Consider the following 20,722-nt stretch of genomic DNA (forward strand, 5'->3'; position numbering starts at 1 on the left):
CTGTCTTAAGTACTCAAGGCCTCGTGCGGACCTCCCGGTTGGTAAAAAAAATCATCTACTTAACAAATCGACGGCAGTTTTCTATGGTCTATTTAACAATTAGATTATGAGCTCGAGATTTCTATCGCGTGATAGTTGATGAGGGCGAAGCCCGAATCAACTATCACGCATAGAAATCGAGAGCGAATAATCTAATTGTTTTAGTATAAATCTACTAGTCGTTCAAAACTAAACAAGTAAATTATCTATTTCCTCATCGCAGACACTTCGAAAACGCGAAGAAGCCGACGCCATTTTGTTGAAAATCGCTACTCACTATCTATCACAGAATAGATAGCGAGTAGCGTAGCCAATCAGAGAACGGCATTCGTGATAGAACACTAGTAGATTTATACTAAAAGAGTATAGACCATAGAAAACTGCCGTCGATTTGTTTTTTACAATAACATGGAAGAAGTGCGAGCGGAATTGGCTTTTTTTTTCGTTGAGAAAGCGCGCGCGTTACATCTGACGTGATTTTTGTTGTCTGTACTCTTATAGACAATAGCTACGAGCCAATCAGCGCGCGGGAATTTGGACAGTTATTGTAAAAAGCTGTTTCGACAAAGGTTGTCCAAAAAAAGCGTGAAAGCGTACGCGACAATGCCGAAAGGTATTTATTTCAATAAAAGCTCAGAATCCATAATGCGAAGACTTGAGATGGCAGGCAATATGGATTCTGACATTTTATTGAAATTCATTGGGTGTTTCCCAGACTACCTTTTGGCATTGTCGCGTACGCTTTTACGCTTTTTTTGGACAACCTTTGTCAAAGCAGCTGTATATACGGTGAAATTTCACTCGATAGAAGATAACTTTCAATCTTCTTTTGCTTCTCAAAGGATTACGTTGAGACTGCATCGAATGAGAAATCTCATACGGTAAGACGCCAAAATTTTTCAACTTATCACAAGATTTCCTGTCATTATTATTAGTAATTTACCAGTGGAGGAAATCATTAAAAATGAAACTTAACGTTGTTTTTCTCCTTCCTCATTTCAGACCATTCAGGTTCTGACCTTTGCTGCCATTGTATTCACGTCAATTCACTTAGCAAGAGAACTGGCACAAATGATTTCAAAGGTTAGAGCATTAGAATTTTCCTATAGAGCTTAGCTAACCATATCTTCAGAAAGTATTCGAATTTTCATGTAGTGTTGGATGAGGTTTGAGTTCAAACTCTGGTGGTTCTCAGGTGAAAAAACAAAACAAAACAACAAACAACAACAACAAAACTTTATTACAACATACTAGAGAAATTTAAAGCAGTTTTCAATTGAGTGTCGAAAGTAATTTCGTGACTGCTTTGGTTTTGCATTTACTACGTTCTGTGATTGGTTAAAAACAACCCGCGCCACTTTCTCAACCAATGGGAATCCAAACCAAAACCAATCGTGTTTTCGCCGCACGCGTTTGGCTCGTTGCGTTGTTTACATCTGTTGCGATTGGCCAGAGTAATTACTTTGGTTTTGTTTTTACGACACTCAATTGGAAACCACTCTATACAAAAATTCTTCCAGCCGCATGTAGCTGGCTAATCAAGGCGAGGGAAGAAGAAAACGAAATTACAAATAAATAAAATTGTAACTAACGTACAACACTAGTTGAAAAAGTAACAAGTTAAAGATAAACTAATATATTAAGGATTATGGAAGGATGTGGTAAAAATGAGATATAGCTGACATTGTAAAGACTGGTAAATTTAAGGAGAAAGAGAATTAAGTGTCATTGTCTGAGAAAGTGTTCCAGGGGCCAAAACTTGTGGTCAACCGATTTGGCTGAAACTTGGCACAGAAGTTGGTTGCCATGAGATATTTGAAAAGCCAATTTGGCTCACTTCTCTGACTTTAAGTTTTAGAGTTTCAGGGGGGGTCTCATTTTTTGCCCTTTGAGCACAAAAAATCCAGCCTTTCAGGGGTCATTTTGAAAGTGCCATAAAACCCAACTGGTAAATTGTGCTGCCAAATGAATTTGACCATGAATATTACTATAATAGAGCTTTCATTTCATGCATGTAACTTTGCCCTCAAGGTATTGGACAGAGAGGAGCCTGGGGCTAGAGTTAAGCCAAAATTAATGTCAAAATTACAACTCAAAATTGCCATTTTTCAAACAATCAGTGTATCTACCTGCCTTCTTGCATAACATCCGTACCTAAACCGTTATTTACTTTAGTGACCCAACTATCAAAATCAGTTGAGAAAAATTTGGCTTATCACGGTTTGTTGAATTTTTTTCACAAACACTCCATGCCTCTATAAGGTCATGCAAAATGGAATTTTGAGCATAAGTCATGCCATAAAGAAACCAAATTGTTGACATGAAGCCCTTATTCTGTATTTGGTCAGTGAAAATGAATTGCTAAAGCAAAATCAGTTTAATTGTTTAGAAATAATCTGATTCTTACCTTACAATTGCTCTTAAAGGCCTTTGATTAGCAAAACAAATACCCTGATTTAGCAAAACAAGGTTTAGTTTGTACTTTTGAAAACCTAGTACCCATCAAACAGCACAAATGATGAAGGCCGAACCTCGATATAACGATCTTTTTAAACGATGCTTGAATTTTTCATTGATTAATATTCAGTTCCAAGTCATAATTCTTCTCTGTTGCTCCAAGCATGGAAAGTCTCTATATTTTGTCAGGCCTGATTTTTATTATGATTACAAGATAAAGTTAGCTTAACGAAAACGTTCGTTAGCATATAATCTATGTCTGTTAACAGCCTGAACAGTTCTTGTAAATACCCACCAGTAAAGGAGCATGGCCATGCATACATAGATATATTAACTTACGTAGAGATATACGAGCTGCAGTTTAAAGCAGTGTCGATGTGACCCGTTACTTCAGAGTCCTCTAGAGCGGAGAAAATGAAACCATCCGTCAAGAAGGAATGCACAGTTAGGAGAGCTCGATAGTAAAACAAAAAACCTGTGTTGCTAAATACAATAACAAACGAGGCCAGGGCATTAAGATGATGCAAAATCAACTGGCCCGCCATTTTGGACATAGGAGAGAGTGGGGACTGGACCGAGGTTACGTTCTTCTTCCATTTCGCGGCTATGTTTTATCAGGTGTAAGAAATTCAAGGGTAATTTCACGAAGGCACTTTGTTCCTTTGGAGGGGTAAGGGATAAGTGCGGTGCCACTGCATGGGCTCCGCATGAAACAGGAATGGTTCCTTTATTTTCCTGCGAGAATGATATGACTGAATGGTTGAAGGAAAAGTACAAGGGGTCAGGTGCATCTGGGGCAAGAGGAGGACCTGGTCATACAAAAGCAGCAGGTGATTCAAAATATCTGTTAGGCATCATACACACGCACAAATGGCTTTTATCGCGATCAAGTGGACTCTTTTCTGTTGAAGAGAGACCACGATATTTTACGATATTGTCGTCTCAAATTGTTTGTTTATGACTGATTGAAGATTTCCCGAGGTAATTTACTTGATTCTTGTGATGAGAAAGAAACATTCCACAAATTGTTCACCAGAAGGGCAAAGTGGTTGACTGAAAACCCTAACTTTGAAAGGTAAGAGCGCAGTTATTTTATGGCAACAATCTCTATGACCAAAAACAACGATAAGAATAACTTGAAGTTGAAGGCTGTTTTTCGTCTGCTCGCTCTGTTTGTTTACATTCAGCATTACCTGTTCAGACGCTTATCATGCAATCACAATTCGAGCGTGGAACCCTACCGGTTTCCTATATTTGCTAGGTTCGTCTAAGAAGAGAGAACTTGAAAAATCTTTGCAAACATGCTGCATCGAAGCTTTTTGATGAAATTGACATTTTTAGCGAGAAAATGTCTTGTTTCACGGATAACTTTCTTGGTAACAAAAATTATTCGGATACATTTTTTAATTACTTATAATTAGTTTTTTTAGTATGTAAATAGAGGCGGTATAATCTTAGGAATCTTACACCCAGTTTAAAACCTATCTCGGATTTATCGTTGTATTCTGAGCTCAACTAATCAATTAAACATTTTTTTCTACAAGAATAGATGAATCACGATAAAAGGAAACTACATTCGATTTTGAGACGGTATTACGACTTGATAATGACACCATGACATACGTACAGAATGTTTTCCCGTATATGGACTCTCTGCTTAATTCGCATCGTTAAGAAGTCCTTATATTGTCTCAAAATCTGCCGATTTGTTATGAGATTTGCTTGAAAGATTTGCTTCGATGCAGCATGTTTGCAAAGATTTTTCAAGTTCTCTTATCTTAGACGAAACTGGCAAATGTAGGATTGAGTGATAAGCGTCTGAACAGGTAAAGCTGAGTGTAAACAAACTGAGCGAGCAGACGAAAACAGCCTTCAACTTCGAGTTATTCTTATCGTTGTTTCGGTCATAGAGATTGTTGCCATAAAATAACTGCGCTCTTACCTTTCGAAGTTAGGGTTTTAGTCAACCCCTTTGCCCTCCCTGTGAACAATTTGTTGATTGTTTGTTTCTGATCGCAAGAATCAAGTAAATTACCTCGGGAAATCTTCAATCAGTCATAAACAAACAATTTGAGACGACAATATCGTAAAATATCGTGGTCTCTCTTCAACAGAAAAGAGTCCACTGGATCGCGATAAAAGCCATTTGTGCGTGTGTATGATGCCTAACAGATATTTTGAATCACCTGCTGCTTTGGTATGACCAGGTCCTCCTCTTGCCCCAGATGCACCTGACCCCTTGTACTTTTCCTTCAACCATTCAGTCATATCATTCTCGCAGGATAATAAAGGAACCATTCCTGTTTCATGCGGAGCCCATGCGGTGGCACCGCACTGATCACTTACCCCTTCAAAGGAACAAAGTGCCATCGTGAAATTACCCTTGAATTTCTTACTCCTGATATAGCATAGCCGCGAAACGGAAGAAGAACGTATCCTCGGTCCAGTCCCCACTCTCTCCTATGTCCAAAATGGCGGGCCAGTTGATTTTGCATCATCTCAATGCCCTGGCCTCGTTTGGTTATTGTATTTAGCAACACAAGTTTTTTGTTTTACTATCGAGCTCTCCTAACTGTGCATTCTTTCCTGACGGATGGTTTCATTTACTCCGCTCTAGAGGACTCTGAAGTAACGGGTCACATCGACACTGCTTTAAACTGCAGCTCGTATATCTCTACGTAAGTTTATACATCTATGTATGCATGGCCATGCTCCTTTACTGGTGGGTATTTACAAGAACTGTTCAGGCTGTTAACAGACATAGATTATATGCTAACGAACATTTTCGTTAAGCTAACTTTATCTTGTAATCATAATAAAAATCAGGCCTGACAAAATATAGAGACTTTCCATGCTTGGAGCAACAGAGAAGAATTATGACTTGGAACTGAATATTAATCAATGAAAAATTCAAGCATCGTTTAAAAAGATCGTTATATCGAGGTTAGGCCTTCATCATTTGTGCTGTTTGATGGGTACTAGGTTTTCAAAGTACAAACTAAACCTTGTTTTGCTAAATCAGGGTATTTGTTTTGCTAATCAAAGGCCTTTAAGAGCAATTGTAAGGTAAGAATCAGATTATTTCTAAAAAATTAAACTGATTTTACTTTAGCAATTCATTTTCACTGACCAAATACAGAATAAGGGCTTCATGTCAACAATTTGGTTTCTTTATGGCGTGAATTATGCTCAAAATTCCATTTTGCATGACCTTATAGAGGCATGGAGTGTTTGTGAAAAAAATTCAACAAACCGTGATAAGCCAAATTTTTCTCAACTGATTTTGATAGTTGGGTCACTAAAGTAAATAACGGTTTAGGTACGGATGTTATGCAAGAAGGCAGGTAGATACACTGATTGTTTGAAAAATGGCAATTTTGAGTTGTAATTTTGACATTAATTTTGGCTTAACTCTAGCCCCAGGCTCCTCTCTGTCCAATACCTTGAGGGCAAAGTTACATGCATGAAATGAAAGCTCTATTATAGTAATATTCATGGTCAAATTCATTTGGCAGCGCAATTTACCAGTTGGGTTTTATGGCACTTTCAAAATGACCCCTGAAAGGCTGGATTTTTTGTGCTAGAAGGGCAAAAAATGAGACCCCCCCTGAAACTCTAAAACTTAAAGTCAGAGAAGTGAGCCAAATTGGCTTTTCAAATATCTCATGGCAACCAACTTCTGTGCCAAGTTTCAGCCAAATCGGTTGACCACAAGTTTTGGCCCCTGGAACACTTTCTCAGACAATGACACTTAAGAGAAGAAAAATACAGAACTATATAATGTTTAAAACAGGAGCAGCAGTGTTTTATCGGGATTTAAAACCACCAGGCGCAGCCGAGTGGTTTTAGACCCGATGAAACACGTTCTGCGAGTTTTTTGAACGGCTTCAAAAACATTCCTGGAAAAGCGTGTGTCAAGAGAGTTCATAACAATGATGCTTTTGTGAACGTTGGAAATTAGCATGCGAAAAAAACATTAAACACCGCATACTAACAAGGAGGAGGTTTTATCTGGTTTTAAAACCACTGCACGTAATGTTTTATCGACCATTTGATAGGTCAATAAGCAAAGTTTTTGAAAGTTATGGCATTACATTGATAATTTGAGTGATCTTAAAATAGTCATAATTTTTTAAGAGAGAAATGTGTTTAGCCAGGACTTGTCCATAAAGCAACGCACTATAAAACACTCGAACATCTCTTTCTCTCCTTAGCGAGCACAATACTTTTTTGAGTTGTCTAATTACCTTGAGCTCGTTGGGTATATCACCACCATGCTGTATATCCTTCCTTCTTACGACTGCAAGACTGGCACGCAACTGCAAATTGGAGCTGTTTCCATATTCTTTGCATGGATGAACCTGATCTTGTATCTGCGAAAGTGAGTCATAGTGGATAGAAAACATATATACTGTTGAATGACGATTTCTGTTAACCCTTTTAAAAGCCCTAACAGTGATCAGCATCAAATTTCTCCTTGTAATATCAATGCTTATTCCACCCCTAAGATAATGAGATTTAGGGATATGATCACCCGAGGTGAATTTTCTTGATGTTTTAATAACTTCTCCCCAGCACTTTTATTAGAAAGTATGGTGATAAGAAAGGAGAATTATCTCTTTGATATTTGGCTTAAAGGGTTAAGCAAACACCCAACATAAATGATAAGGGAAAGTGACAGACGCTTACGTGAATAGCATTTCCCTGAAAACCCCGCATGCAGACGGAATCTCGTTATTGTGGTGTCCAGGGTCGACCTGCACCATTTGCCACGTCTTAAATGGTTGGACGAGAGGAGAAAAGAACGAACAACAGAACAATGCTTCCAGCTCTAAAAAACAATGCAGCTGCAGGTTATCAGGGTCCAGTGAAAATAGAGCTTTTAAGGGTGGAGGTCTACGGGGTGTCTAAGGAGATAGAGTCGCTTATGAGCGATTATGAAGTGTCTGACAAAGATCGCAACTGATTAAAACAGGATTGCACAACGACAGGCGTTGACTAGCCGGACCGTCGTTTAGAGATATTCTAAATACGTTGTTTGACTTATAAATTCAAGGAAGGTCGTTTAAGGGGTATGGTAACTCGCAATAGACTCTAAATACAGTGCCTCGCCTAGGAACTGATTACTGAGTCGCTTACAAGGGCTGTTTTCCAGAGAGGTTCAATTGTATCAGTCTTACTTTGCAGTTTCTTTTGAAGGATAGCTTAATTAATTTGTTAGAAATTATGATATCAATTTAATTGATACATATTTGTTTTATCTAGTCTTTCTTTTTACGGATCATATGTAATCATGCTGGCAACAATGTTCATAACGTTGTTCAAGGTGAGTCAAGCCCACAGTGGTATTCTTGTTTCTCTATTTTTCTCTTTGTTTGTTCCTAAGTTTGCTTGTTTCTTCTTTTATTTTTTTGCTTAAAAGTTAGCTGAACGATGCCAATCTTGGGCCCGGTCCTGTGCCCAGGCCTAAACTCTATGGAGACAAGAGTCTTTGTCGCACAAAGCGATCAAGTTCTTTCATTACTCTTCACCATTTGCTTAGATGTCAACTTTATAAATAAGATTAAATATTTTAAAAATTAGGAATTTAATATAATATTAGGTCGTTGTCTAGGGGCATTATTCATTTCCATTATTACATTTTCCTACTTACAAAGGTTTTGGTGCTTGTTGTGCTGTTCATACTGGCCTTTGGAACAACTTTCTACATGCTGATTGATGAAAACGTAAGTATTGTATTAACTATAAATTTATTAAATTAACATGTAGTAATGTTTAAAACACGAGCAGCAGTGTTTTATCTGGATTTAAAACCACGAGGCGCAGCCGAGTGGTTTTATACCCAATAAAACACGTGCTGCAGAGGGAAGTAATGGGCTCTGGGGCTCTTTTGTATTTCTTAAAGGAACCTAACTCAGTCTTCTGTCCGAACACAAAGCGAAAAGGAGCCCTTGGGCTCACGGGTCCGCAGCAAAAACACCCAGCGCCTTAGAACGTTTGGATTTTGGCGCTATATAAATTGTATTTATTATTATTATTTATTGTTGTTATTATTATTATTATTATTATTATTATTATTATTATTATTATTATTATTATTATTATTATTATTATTATTATTAGCACAAGATGTGTCCTCTGTATTGTTTGAGCTCCGAGGATAGTAACCTCTTGAATTTCATTGACTTTGTATTTCAGGAAACGTTTACCTCGCTACCTCATTGGCTGCTTACGATCTTCGTGATGACGCTGGGAGAACTGAATTATTCTGATAACTTTATGCCCTGGGAGCAGTTTGCTTTCTCATCTCTGATCAACGTGCTGTTTGTGATATTTGTCCTGGCAATGCCTATTATACTCATGAACATGCTGGTGAGTTTGTTGTTGTTGTTGCTGTTGTTGTTGATATTTCTTGTTGTTGTTGTTGTTTTTGTTTTATGGAGAACCACAGAAACAGTCTCCAATTGTCAAGTAGTTTTACCCTATTTAAATAAAGTTAATTGTTTCCTTAGTTTGTTTGTTCGTGTTTTGTATGTTCATGTATCGCACTCTGTCTGCTCCTCTTTAACCTTTTTACTCCTGGGCCCAGTTGTTTGAAAGCCGATTAACACTAATCCCGATTTAAAGTTAACCGAGGTTTTCATCTCGCTTGTTAACACTGCCATTGAAAGCTAATTTTAAGGTAATGGCAAAGAAAAGTCTTAGTCAAAACTGATCTTTATTGATTTGCAACTGAACTCGAAACAAAGTTCACGTGAACCCAGGATTAACTTAATCGGGCTTTGAACAACTTGGGTCAAACATTGAAACAAGTTAATGTGGTTTAAAAATGTGAGTCTGTGGATGAGATTCTTGCTTATGACTCTTCAAATGAAAGCTACTGATCATTCTGTTCACAGGTTGGTCTTGCTGTAGGCGATATTGACAACATTCAGAGGAACGCCACCATGGACCGATATGTGACGCAAGTAAGTCAAAACTAATTCAAGCTATTTTAGAGCGGTTTTCAATTGAGTGTCGAAAGTAATTGCGCGTTTGCTTTGGTTTTGCATTACTACGCTCTGTGATTGGTTGACAAAACTCGCGCCACTTTCTCCTCCAATTAGAGGTAAAACCAAAACCAATCGTGCCTCGCTCGCACGTGTTTTCCCGCGCTTGGCGCCGGTTACATGTGTTTGCTTTGAATTCTGATTGGTTCACAGCGCTGTTTGCGTCTGTTGTGATTGGCCAGAGTAATTACTACGGCACTCGATCGAAAACCGCTCTAACGTGACAGTTGTATTACGTAACTTTATATACCTTGGGTTAAGTAATTGTTCACTATTTGTCACCGTTTTTCGTTTGAATGGCATTAAATTTCCACAAAAAACAAACGGTCCTCACTTGTCCACCTGCCAGTGAGTCGTTTGGAAACCTGAACAAGTGGGGCAACAAACTTGGGCGCACAAGTTAAGTTTCCTTAGTATCTCTTTCTGAATCCCAGTCAAGGGATTTCTGCTTACGGTGTCGCTAATGGTCTTCCAGCTTTTCCACGTCGAGAAGAAATAAAACTTAAAAACGTATACACTCAGTCGGGAAGCTTTATATGGGCTAGCCATTGGGCCGCTTGATTTCCGCCATAAACATGCTCGTTTAATTTCCTTTTTAAACAAGGTTACGTCCAGCAGGTGTGAGCACACTGTAAAATTTATAAATTATGCTCAATGTTGTCTACAACGTTATTCCATTTCTCTGGATCTTTGAGAAAAAAAGGGGTTACTTAAAAACTTGATCCTCCTCATCTCCTCGGGATTAAGACCTAAAACCACTGAGCAAGATGACATGCACGTGAAAGAGTCGCCTGTGACTCATTGGTAGAGCATCCGAACTAGTAATCGGAAGGTCTTAGGTTCGACTCCTGATAGGAGCGCTCGGATTTCCTTTTTCCGAGTATGCCTGTGTCACTCACTGAATAACACATCATTCTCACGAATGGTATAGTTTAATGGACTATTTCATATTTTTGTTCACAAATAGATTGAGATGTTACTGGAAACCGAGGAAGGGCTACCAAGATGGCTGCGCAGACATGTTCAGTTTGACAAGCTCGTGGAATATCCCAACAAACCAGCACCTTTGAAGACACGGGTAATGATAGCAGTAAAAAAAAAAATAATAAATAAAAAAAAAAAAAAAAATAATAATAATAATAATGATAATAATAATAATAATAATAATAATAATAATAATAATAATAATAATAATAATAATAAAATAGACGCAGTTATGAAGAAGTCTGTAGCGACGCCATCATCATATCGATCTTAATTGGTTCTCGATGAACGCCTTCCACAGTTGCCTGCCCACATGCAATTATGCCTTACCGTGGCCACCCAACAAACTTTTTTTACAAGTTGGCTAATCAGGATACGCGAATTTGATTAACGGTCACGCCTCCTTGCAAAGTCTAACAGGCAAGTGATGCAACAACGAATTATTGAAAACATGTCTTTTTTGTATTTTGTTAACAAGGAGGAAGATATCTTGATTGGCTAACTTAAAAAAAAAGGTTTGTTGGGTGGCCACGGTAAGGCGCATCGCACTGTAAAATCGAATACTACTTATCACAAATGGTTTGTCCTGCACCAAACAGCCTACCCCTCCCCCTTCCCCACATCCTACCCCAATCCCCAATCTCTGAGGAAATATTTGAGGTATTGGAAGCTTTTCGCGAGCACGTGAACAAACTCACACCACTAGGTTGAGTCTAAAAGTTTACTCCTTTTCGTATCCGAAAATAATTCTTCTGATTGTTCAAATTTAGTTGTATGACTTCATATGTGGGTTTGGACATCCGGGAGGGGCCAGTGAAGAGCCCGATGGAAAACCTGAGGTCTCACCGGAAGTTGTTGAGATCAAAGCAAAACTGGAAGAACAGGAAGGGAAGTAAGATATTTCTGATGCTGTGTTGCATTTATTGTCTATCTTATTTTAAAGATAACGCATTAGATTAAACGCTGAACAAAGAGAATAGACCATTTCCGAGTGGCTGTGGACCTTATTATGAAAGCGAGGCTAAGTGCAAAAGTTTTTATATGTAAATTAGTTTTGCTTGCATATGAATGACAACTAATTATCATAATAAAAACTTTGCACTTAGCGTCGCTTTCATGATGAGGTTCAGAGCAACTCGGAAATGGCCCATTGCAGAACATCCTCGTGTAACCAGCATGATAGCTTAGTACACACATTTTCGATCGTACATTATCAGTTATGCACGCAACATGAGCAGGTACGGAAAGAAAACCTGATTTGAACAGGATTCGAGCCCATGACGTCCATGACCTGTTCAGTGCTCTGCGTTTTCAAGTTCTCCACTTTTGTCGCAGATAAAACTGATGTCAATTTAGTGTGGCTCATTCTTTCTTTGAAAACGCACGTGGTTTTAATTGAGGTGTTTAAGCAAGAACGGGATACTCCTCATGAAATACTACCCCGTTTTACTCCAGGCATAAGTCTTTTAACTTGTATTTACGCCCGACACGAAGCCATCCTAAGTTAAATGTACGCAAAGTATGTTTCTTAACTATGGGCGGTCCCTTGTTATAATGACAGTGCACCATTTTTATGAAACAATACTCAGGATGTATCTTACGTTAACAGGGCTTCGTGTTTCTGGCCCTGGGACAGTAGAAAGATTAAGCAACGACGACGGCGACGACAACGACAACGCCACAAAACGATAGGCTTAATGAGCCACAACAATTGCTCTGAACGTGCGTTTTACGTTTTGGTACATTTCTTGACCAAATTCTGGGTTTTTTTCGGAGAACGTAAGCACACGACGTCCACGGTGAATTTTTCATTTTCTTTCTCAACTTGAACACCACTCCTACCAATTTGGTTCGTGGATTGTTCGCCGTTTCTGTAGAAGTTGAACGATTTGAGCTAATCGCGAAGTAGCACAAATGAAATAAAGTTATATTTTCAGGTGACGTTTTCGTTGCCGTTGCCGTCGTCGCCGCTTAAGCTCCCTATTAACTTCTCGGAACCTTCGAAAGTCAACCCCTTGGTAGCCCCCTTCGCAGACGCTCTTTTGGCTCGTCATGCAATCTTTCCTCCCCAAAGTTGGGACGGAAAGATTGCGTTACGAGCTAAAAGAGCGTCTGAAATTGCAATAGCCTCTTCCAGGCGTTCAGTTAGTTGGGGTGCAGCGCAAAAAAACGGCACGCGAAAAAATAAGGAAAAAGTGCGCGAGGGGAAGCGAGCTTTTTCTTTATTTTTTCGCGCGCCCTAACTAACTGAACGCCTGGAAGAGGCTACAATTGCAAGGGAGGCTAGGCCCCTGGAGGTGATAGCGTTGGAATGATTTGAAATTAAAGGCGTGATAATTTATTGAAGTTAACGGTCACAATGACAAACAGTGCTCTTTCTTTCTCTCCTTTTCAGAATTAATGAAATCCGCAACATGTTAAGAAAGCAATCAGAATTGTTGGAGACCATGTCCCAGAATGCAAAACGCGAAAAGGAAGAAAATGAGCAAAAGGCAAAAGGAACTGCAGAGAAACTATTTTCGCTGAGGCCTTTTTAACTTCGTCACCATGAAAAAAGCATTAGGAAAAGTGTGACAAAACTTGACCATTAGGGAACAAACGATTAAAATTTACTGCACCGTTGTCGTTGAGTTCCGCTATGGTAGCCTCCCTAGCAGTCGTTTTCAGGGGACTCGTATTACCTCCTCCCCACAGGAGGTAATTCGAGTCCCCTAAAAACGACTGCGTTGGAGGCTACCGCAGTGGACCTCAAAGACCGGGCTCAAACTCAAGAAAAACGTTTGGCTCAACGAGGTCAAAAGATCCTGTTCTTGGTGCGCTGTGATTGGTGAATTTCGATCCACTTTGTTGGTTTCTGTATTTTTGTGGTCAGTCGGTTGTCGCCGTAATTATGATTGACGGTAGTAAAACACGCAAATTGTTATAGTTGCGTTAGCCTGTGAACAGGCTCCCAAGTGGGTATAGGGCGAAGACAAAAATTGAGCTCGCCTCTCGCCCGGCTGGCCGATTTTTCTCTTTGCCCTATACCCCACTTGGGAGCCTGTTCACAGGTTATAAATAGATGTGTTTGAAGCTCAGAGTCCGTATGTTATTGAAAGGTGCAGTTAAGTGTCACTCAACGGTTAAAAGCAACTCAGTGTACTGTTGGAGCTGAGTAAAGGGAAATACTGCGAAAAGCCTGCATAACTTAGTTGAATTTCATCCACGGACTCAGACGTTTGTAACATGTTGTACAGTATAATAAACAGTATCGTAGGAAAGCATTCTTTAGGCTGAATCGCGTGTGGCAGATGAAACGTTATTGGTAAGCAATGTGGTAACCAAATAAACACTTTCTGTAATATTTTTGCAAATAGACTATGGAGACTCGTTATCTGGTATTTTCCCTTTCGTTGCTTCTTTAATAACATTAAAACTAATACCATACCGGGTGTACATAGAAGACTTGAAAAGAAAAGAAAAAAAAAGAACGCCCGGCCGTTCTGCGGCAATACAACTTGCCTATTATACATATTTCTTTTCTCCCATTAAGCACACAAGAACAAAGAAATTCCAAAAAGTGGCCCTCAAAAAAATTCAAGTGGCCGTCAAAAATTACAAGTGGCCGACTGGATTGGAATATCCCCCTTTTCAAACAGAAATCAGTGTAAAAATCAGTGGAATCAATGGAAATTCGTCAATGAGCTTGAAACCAGCCTTCTATACAATTTTTGCCCATGTACTTCAATTTTGCCAGGAGCCATAATCAAGGATGGAGACCATAACGAGATGCCATTTTGACTCGTGGGTTTGCCCCCATGTGTTGTACCAAAAAATTCTATTTTTAAAAAAAATTGCCCCATACACACGTGACGTACACATGTGTGAGTGGTCAGGATCGCGCGAATGGCGTCCAAATTTTAAAATTCAGCCAGGGAATATCCCCAGTGGACTCTCACAACGAAAAGGTAACTGATTAAGAGACGACAGGGAAAGTTGGAATAAAGCATACTGATCACATGACTCTCACAGTAAAGTTGAATCATGAAAAGAAGCTTACACTTTACGGACATGTACTCGGACAAGTAATTTGATCTTTTGTGCGAAGGAAAAAAGCCTTCCTTTCAAGGCCCCCCAAAGGCCTATAAATAAATGCACAGACAATGGATGCCGATTGGTTAGTCTTTCCTGAAGACAATTAGAACGATATAGAACAAAAAAGCCCTTAAAAAGACTGTATTAGATACGTTAAACTCACATGAAAAGGTAAACCGGTTTACTGTTCACCGAACTTCCTAAATAATGTTTGAAATGTTTCACTCGTTTGTAGACATTCAAATCCTGGTAAATATGCAGTATGTTTGTCACATAAACCTAGTCTTAATTTCTTGGGGAGGCAGGAACCAAACGCAGTGCTGTCCCTGGGAACGAGTTATGTGACGTATTGGAACACGTGACATACTTTCAAACCCCAGTGTTCTTTGCGGGCATCATAACTCAACGTGGTAAAAAGATTTTTCGTGTTCGACTGTGAAAAGGTATTTTGAGTTGAATTTTTTTAATTTCCACGTTATTTCTATTGTCTTTTTCGTGCTACGAGCGTGACAAATAATATAGGGTTCTCTTTTGTTTAAGGTATTTGTATCTCTGCGGTACCAAATTGGTGTTTTAATGTGACCAATTCAACCTACCAGTTGCGCGGGAAAATTACTACCTGAGGTAAGCGAAACAAAAAAAAACTTTTATTTTAGTAACATGCAGCACATTTACGTTAAGTTATGGTTGAAATTTGATTGGAAAACACGTAAAAATATTAACTAGACTATTTTAGGCTGACCTCCGACTTCTGAGACCATTTTGTTTTCATTTTATTTGTTTATTCAAGAACTGTCCGTTGAGCTAAAGCTGTGAACGCACCTGAACACTTTAGATAATGAAAAACGTCAAAATTCCGAATCTCTTCAACTAAGGATCTGAATTATTAAAACAATTGCAATTTTAAAATCACTGTAAAATTTTTCACTTCTGAAACTTTTTGAAAATTTGAATTTCGCGGGTTCACGCGCGCGCTGTAGGGTCTAAGATGGTCTTGACTGTGCGGATTGGGAACGGCAATTGATCCTAAAAAAAAATCGGATGAAACACTGAAAGTTTGATAGAGCTTCTCGTATCCTTACAGTCAAAACAGAGTTTTGAAATTTACCTGCCAGTGTTGAACATCGTCAGCGATATTTTTAGAGTTCCTGTAAAAATTTACCTGGTTTATTGACTGTATAAAACAATAAATTATTCTTTACATTACAGCATTAAGTATTTCAAACATAACAATTGGTTCTCAAGTATTTCTAATTTTTTTTGTCAGTTAATGCCTCTTTTTTGGGAAGATTTCTGGAGAAATGTTCAAGATTCCATTCAAATGCCGGCCATTACAAAGAAGAATTCTAATGTTCATTTCATTCTCAGAAATACCAGTCATGCGTGACGTAGGTTGACTGTAATAGTTCTTGGAGATTCAAAAGAAAAGTTCACCAAATTTTATGATTACATTTCCAAACCTCCTATGCAGTGGTAATTTCGTTTTTTCACCTTTTTTGTATCAAGTATGTGTAATACCAAAAAATGTGAATTTGTTACCTGGGTACTGGCCCAGGGGAGGGGGGGGGGTGGGGTTGTACACGGGTTAAAAGTGAAGGGGAGGTGTAAAGGAGTTTTTAGGGTTTCAAACTCACACTTTCAGGATTTTTTGGGGCTAGTATTTTTTGGGATAGTTTCATCTTACCAAGGATTTTTTTGGGTCCTAACAAAAATGGGAAGATTCATTGTAAAAGTTTGTTATCTTCCATTTCAGTGGACATTAAGCTACAAAAAAATTCCTTCTATCCTTGAAACTGATCAGAACTTAAACATTAGACCAGCAACACAATAGTCCAGGACAAAGTCCTAAATATCTCTGCCGCTACGATTTGTTCAACACGTTTTCTATTCCTGTGCATCATCAACCTCCACATGAAATTCTCTTTAGCTGCAGTGAGCGTTTGATCTCTTTTGCTTGGGTCTTCTTTGCTTGAATTGTGACATTCACAGGAACGTTAATATTCTTCCCTCAAGGTTCCAGCAGTGTTTTCCCAAACATTTTGATGTTGTTTGTTGGAATGACTACTATGTTGTTGTTCTTCATTTTGTCCTCTAATCTTTTCTCAGTGTTTTTATGGTTCAAAAATGGAGCATTGGATTTTTTGGGGTTCAATTTTGGTTCAGGGTTTTTGGGGGGGCTTAAGTCTGAGGGATTTTTTGGGTGTTGATTTATGACCCCATTTGCACCTCCCTGTCACTTTTAACCCAGAGTACCCCCCTGGGGATACTGGCACCACTTTACTCTGATCAATTGGTACCTGTCTTGGGAAAGATTTCAAGCCAATCTAAACAAGACAAACTAATGAGTGCCGCCTGTCTATTCACCATTATAACCCTCACATCACAAAAATTAATGAAAATCCTAATTGTGTGTCGGTGCCTTAACAGTTTTTAGGTAACATGTAAATTGGGGTGGCTTCAATTACCTTCCAAACGAAACTTTTGCATTTTTTTAAATACATACAGTATTTTTCACTCACTTTGGGTCTCAGCTACTTTTTTTTTCACAAAAAGTAAATTAATGGAGGTACTAATTTGTTTAATGCTAAAATTCTGTACATTCATTTTACAGGATAATGGCAAGATAGGAAGATGGAAGATAGGGATTGTTCAGTGATGGCCTGTTGGACAATTGACGTAGATACAGTACATCATCCTTTGGTTTATTCTGTCTTTAGTGAACCAAGTATTAAATGAAGAGGTGTCATGAAATGTTTACGTGTGTTACTCATAATCAGAAAGATATATCATCATTGTAGTAAATTAACTTTGTTTGGAACTGATTGGAGGACTTTTATTTTCCAAATTACACCATATCTGCTGTACAGCACCAGTTTGCAAGACAAGTCAGAATACTCCAAACCATATTTTTTTGCATTTACATTCATGACACTTCTCCTTTTAATGCAGCTAGAATAAAGAAAATAACTGGTGACTTTCCCAAAACTACGCAACTTCACAAAAATCTGTGATTGGATTGTCTACTGTATTTCTTCATTACTTGATTAAATCTAAGCTAATGCCAATTATTGTTGATTGGCTTTGTATGTAAATTTTTTTATTGGGGGGGGGGGAGGGAACAGGGGCAAGAAAAATGCAAACTATTCAAACTGTGATGTTTTGATAATCAGGCGTGTAGTACATGGGAATTTCTAATCAATTACTTTCTTTGAAGCTGCTTTTCCAAGTAAAGTTCTAGCTGCTGGTTTTTAGTCTGCTAACTGAGATTGGAACCAAGACAAAACTTGCGTTTTCGGGTTTTGGTTATGTTGAATTTTCACACAATTAAAAGCTCACAGTTTTGGCAGGTGACATCATTTTGTGTGGGATTTTCACATAACAGTTGAACATTGGGAAGATTGCTCAAATTCTTACATCAATCCAAACTGAAATTGAAATGCATTCGAGACAAGAATATTATATAATTTGTTAAAGTACAGTTATGGTCTCTTGTGTGTGGCTTTACAAATTCTCAAATTTTGTTTGGTTTTGGTATTATGTGTATAAATTTTTTCTGAGCAATAATAACTTATTGAAGGACTTGCTGGAAAAAGGGCAAAATTTATGGTTTGGCTTCTTGAATTTGTTAGTTCTTGCAATACACTCTACTTTGGCCTACAGACTGGTTATCATAGTTCTACATTTGGTGACCTAAGGGCTTGAATTTAACAAATTAGCTTACCACGTTAGTTACAAACTCAACAAACAGAAGCAAAAGATGATAGAATTGAAATATTACTCAGACAATAATGACCAATACAGCTCTACCTGTAACAAAAGTTGAACTTAATAAGACAGAAAATTTGTTCATTGTGGAGAATTAATGTGATGTCATCATGCCAATTGCTGTAAGTAGCTCTTTTGAGAGACCATTGAATCAGGGAAATAAGAGCAAGTATGGAATTGCAGACTGCATGCTTGATATGTTGTAAGCAGACCTTAGACAGTCAAGCAGGAACCGGTTGTTCAAAGAGTGGATAACTTTATCCAGGGAATAAATCGCTATCCAGCAGATAAAATGTACTCCAACCAATACATTTTATCTGCTGCATAGCATCTTATCCACTGGATAAAGTTATCCTCTCTTTGAAAAACTGGGGCCAGAACTTTACTTGGATTGTATGTATATCAATAAAGAGCAGATTGATCTTTTGACCCAGCTGAATAAGATACCTATAAATAAGCAAGATGGCTACATTGCCTGGGAAAATATGGTGTGATTTATTCAAACATTTGTGAAGAACAAAGGAGGCAAATTTAATTTTTTTAGGAAAGGGTGCATTCCCAAATTGGAGTTTTTTATTTTCTGAGAAAAAAAAAATGGAGATGCCATAAGCATTAAGAATGGGCAACAAGGATACCCAAAAATTATTAGGAAACCTGACAAAATTAATATGCTGAGGGGTAAAACATGAGTAATGGTTCCTTCCAGGGTACTGCCACCTGTCCTTTCTTGCTTGCTTTCAAACTCTGTGCCTGTTAAGATTGGTTGGAAGTTTTGAAATAAGAATTGAACAATGACAAAAAATGATATGAAACAAAATGATCACTTAATTCTTGCATTTTGACTCCAGTGAATTTTATTTATTTTTTGACCAAAAATATTACCTAAATTCCAAGATATATGCAAGTTGTTAATTCCAAATTATGCATATTTTGGAGGTAGGGAAACATTAGAGGAAATATGACACATCATCAGGACAGTTAGACCTTGGTTGATGAGACTGGTTTGAAGTACACTTTAAAATTATCTTTGGTTGTAGCAACATAAGACACAAATTTTTGTCAAATTAATACAAACCAAATTTCACAACAGGAATCTAACTTTACACTTAGTGAATGTGGTGGTGTTGAGAGGTTTCTTTGACGTTCTTGTTTTGAGGTAGGTGGAGTTCTGTCGTTTTTACGGTTGCACATGTACCTTTGTTCAACCATCTTGCACTTGATATATCTTATTTGGCTGGGTTCATTTAGGTTTTAAATAGTTTTGGCTTTTTTGTGGTTGTACTGAACACTGTTTTGTTTTCATCTCATAAACTTGAGAGATCCATTAACAGATTTTGATTGAGTTTGAGGACTGAAATGAAAAAGAATCGTGGTCGCGTAACAGCATTTTTTTTTTACTTTGAAATCAAGTTAGTCCTCGCACTTAATTAACAAATTAGTTGATTGGCTGTCTCAAGATTGTGAAGTGTAAACATTGCATGTTTATATACCAACCATGTTATTCACAAGTTCTAAATCACTGACAGCCCGTACATCAAGTTTGATTTTTTACTTTTTTGAACTTCCTATTTTTGAATTGAATGTTTTGCACACCTTGTTTGGAACTGAGTAACACTTACTTTCATGGGAATGCGACCCAAGAAACAGATTGTTTTTGCTTTGCACAAAATGCGTTGGAAGAACAAATTGACATCAGTTTTTCGTACATCTGTCCTGTTATTGATCATGAAAGATGCATGAAAAACAAACTGACATCAATTTGTTAAATCACGGAAATCATCAGTAGTCATCAGTGAGGTTGTATGGTCTCAACTACCACAAAATTATTTAAGAACTAAAGTGAAATAGAAGTGTTTTTCAGTTACCACTCAACCAAAATGGTTAAAACATATCATTTCACTTGATGTAAGGCTGTCTTTTGTTAACATCCATCAATCTGCTCTTTATTAGACTGCTGGCCATAACATGTTTACACCAGACATTAAGCCTTGAATGTTTCATGTTAGCATTAGCCCAGCATTTATGTTTATGTAGCCAGCGCCAGAGCTTTAAAGTGCCTACATGGCCTTTAGCTATTCTTTTACTTGATGTCTCTATATAATGTGTAGGCAAGTGTCCCGAGCCTATTTGATTCTAATGCTTCTTGGCCTTTCAGTTCAGCTTGTAAGTTCCCTGTACCATTTATCTGACTTGACTAAACACTCTAGACTAAAAGTGCTTTCTGTTTTTCCTTGTGGATTGTTGACCAAGAAATGACAAAAAAGAACATGCAATATTGTATTGTATTTTAACCCTATTCAGCCTGGGTAGGAGGGTTGGGGGCGGGGCGGGGGCAGAGTATAAAAGTGCACCCC

At 38.1% G+C, this 20,722-nt stretch overlaps 1 protein-coding gene across 1 annotated transcript; it reads left to right on the forward strand.

The window, feature by feature from the left end:
* Nucleotides 1-1,046: 1,046 nt before the first annotated feature.
* Nucleotides 1,047-13,142, forward strand: LOC146468625 (transient receptor potential cation channel subfamily A member 1-like). The gene is made up of 9 exons (XM_085124517.1): nucleotides 1,047-1,122; nucleotides 6,711-6,877; nucleotides 7,762-7,822; nucleotides 8,154-8,222; nucleotides 8,695-8,868; nucleotides 9,396-9,464; nucleotides 10,513-10,623; nucleotides 11,300-11,421; nucleotides 12,925-13,142. The coding sequence occupies exons 1-9, from the start codon at nucleotides 1,111-1,113 to the stop codon at nucleotides 13,064-13,066; spliced, it is 927 nt and encodes a 308-aa protein (XP_084980643.1). The 5' UTR covers nucleotides 1,047-1,110; the 3' UTR covers nucleotides 13,067-13,142.
* Nucleotides 13,143-20,722: the final 7,580 nt, after the last annotated feature.

The sequence above is a fragment of the Pavona decussata genome, unplaced genomic scaffold, assembly GCF_977016875.1.
Source record: "Pavona decussata unplaced genomic scaffold, jaPavDecu1.1 SCAFFOLD_130, whole genome shotgun sequence".
NCBI lineage: Eukaryota > Metazoa > Cnidaria > Anthozoa > Scleractinia > Agariciidae > Pavona > Pavona decussata.

Bases quoted from the DNA above. Each gene is read 5' to 3' on its own strand.
- LOC146468625 (XM_085124517.1), top strand. The intron at 8,869-9,395 runs GTGAGTTTGTTG...TTCTGTTCACAG, and splicing joins TTATACTCATGAACATGCTG to GTTGGTCTTGCTGTAGGCGA. The intron at 10,624-11,299 runs GTAATGATAGCA...GTTCAAATTTAG, and splicing joins CAGCACCTTTGAAGACACGG to TTGTATGACTTCATATGTGG.